General features: G+C 26.0%; 1 protein-coding gene across 1 annotated transcript in view; it reads right to left on the reverse strand.

Moving 5' to 3' along the window:
* The window catches only part of LOC106682689 (carcinine transporter), a gene marked incomplete in the record, with an annotated part of 54,391 nt that overhangs the window by 5,936 nt on the left and 47,130 nt on the right, over positions 1-1,325 (reverse strand). The window contains 1 exon segment of the mRNA XM_067049597.1: positions 724-829. Within this exon segment, the coding sequence (XP_066905698.1) occupies positions 724-829 (106 nt within the window).

Raw genomic sequence — 1,325 nt, forward strand, 5'->3', positions numbered from 1 at the left:
TATTTTAGTATGTATGAGATCATTCATCACTATTACCTATTGCCCACAACTGTGTGGCAGATTGTAATATCTATCAATAAATAAATCTATGTGCACAATCCTGCCATCTTTTTTTTGTCCCAAAGTATATTTAGATTTAAGATTATTCAGTTCTCGGGTACCCATGTCTAAATTCTGCATTATACTGATATTCATAGATCCACATATTATCCATAAAGTTTTCTTATGTTTGTCTAAGGATATTGGAGGCTGAGCAAGTGCGCTAAAGCCGCAAACACAATGCTATTAACTTTCCGACATTGCTACAATATTTTAAGAACTATTAAATTAAATTCTATGCTACAAATTAAAAAAAACTCAGGTAATAGAGATTTTTCACAGAGTGGTCATATTAAAAATGACAAACAAAATATAATGCAGTTTTTAAAAAAAAAATAAAAAAGTGTATGAAAAAATATGAAGTAAATGAACTTGATGTTTAGTTTCATTCAAAAATTAAATCTTTTTAACCTCCTTTGAGTATTTTTTTTTTTAATTTGTAGAAGAATTAGACGATTCCATTGTTTTGCAAATGTTATTAATTCTAAAATATATAAACATAGTAAAAAAAAAAAAAAAAAAAAAAGGTATCCTTTTATAAGTACATATGAAATAACAAATCTATCTAAGCAATGCATTATCTGCATATTATATACCAATTTATAATAATATAAAAGACATTACCGCGAATTCGGTGTAAATTTTGGGGTCGACTTTAGTTTTGTTAATTTTTTCAAATTTCTTCATTATCTGGATTGCCTTTTCCGTTTTGCCCTGGGAGACTAACCATCTGAAACAAAATGAATGTTTATGTTAAAATTATCATAAAAAAAGATTATTATTTGTAAGCTAGAAAAAATTGAACAATCTCCATCCTGCTGTATTTGACCAAGTCCCTATATACCATAGCATTCATTTGCTATAGTCATCAGGCTTTGATGACCGGTAGGTTATACGCCTTAATTTCTGAATAAACAAACAAACCATAGCATTGGTAGAACACAACAAAAGGACTACACATATTTATATTTATTTCAGATATTACAACTATTAACTCTGACGAAATTAAGTATTCATTACAAACTCTTATATATATAAAAAATCCTAAATATATAAACCATTTAATATTTTATATTACATAATAATTTCAATCTATGAATTATTTTAATTAATCCACATTATTTAGAATTTTTTTTATTTATTTTTTTTCTTATCTATTTTCTAGTGTTAATGAAGCATTGAAATTTATATTTGAGTATAAAAATCCTTGATGCTCCTTATTACGT

Source organism: Halyomorpha halys, unplaced genomic scaffold, assembly GCF_000696795.3.
Source record: "Halyomorpha halys isolate HHAL.00 unplaced genomic scaffold, Hhal_1.1 Scaffold2.1, whole genome shotgun sequence".
In the NCBI taxonomy this organism is placed as follows: Eukaryota; Metazoa; Arthropoda; class Insecta; order Hemiptera; family Pentatomidae; genus Halyomorpha; species Halyomorpha halys.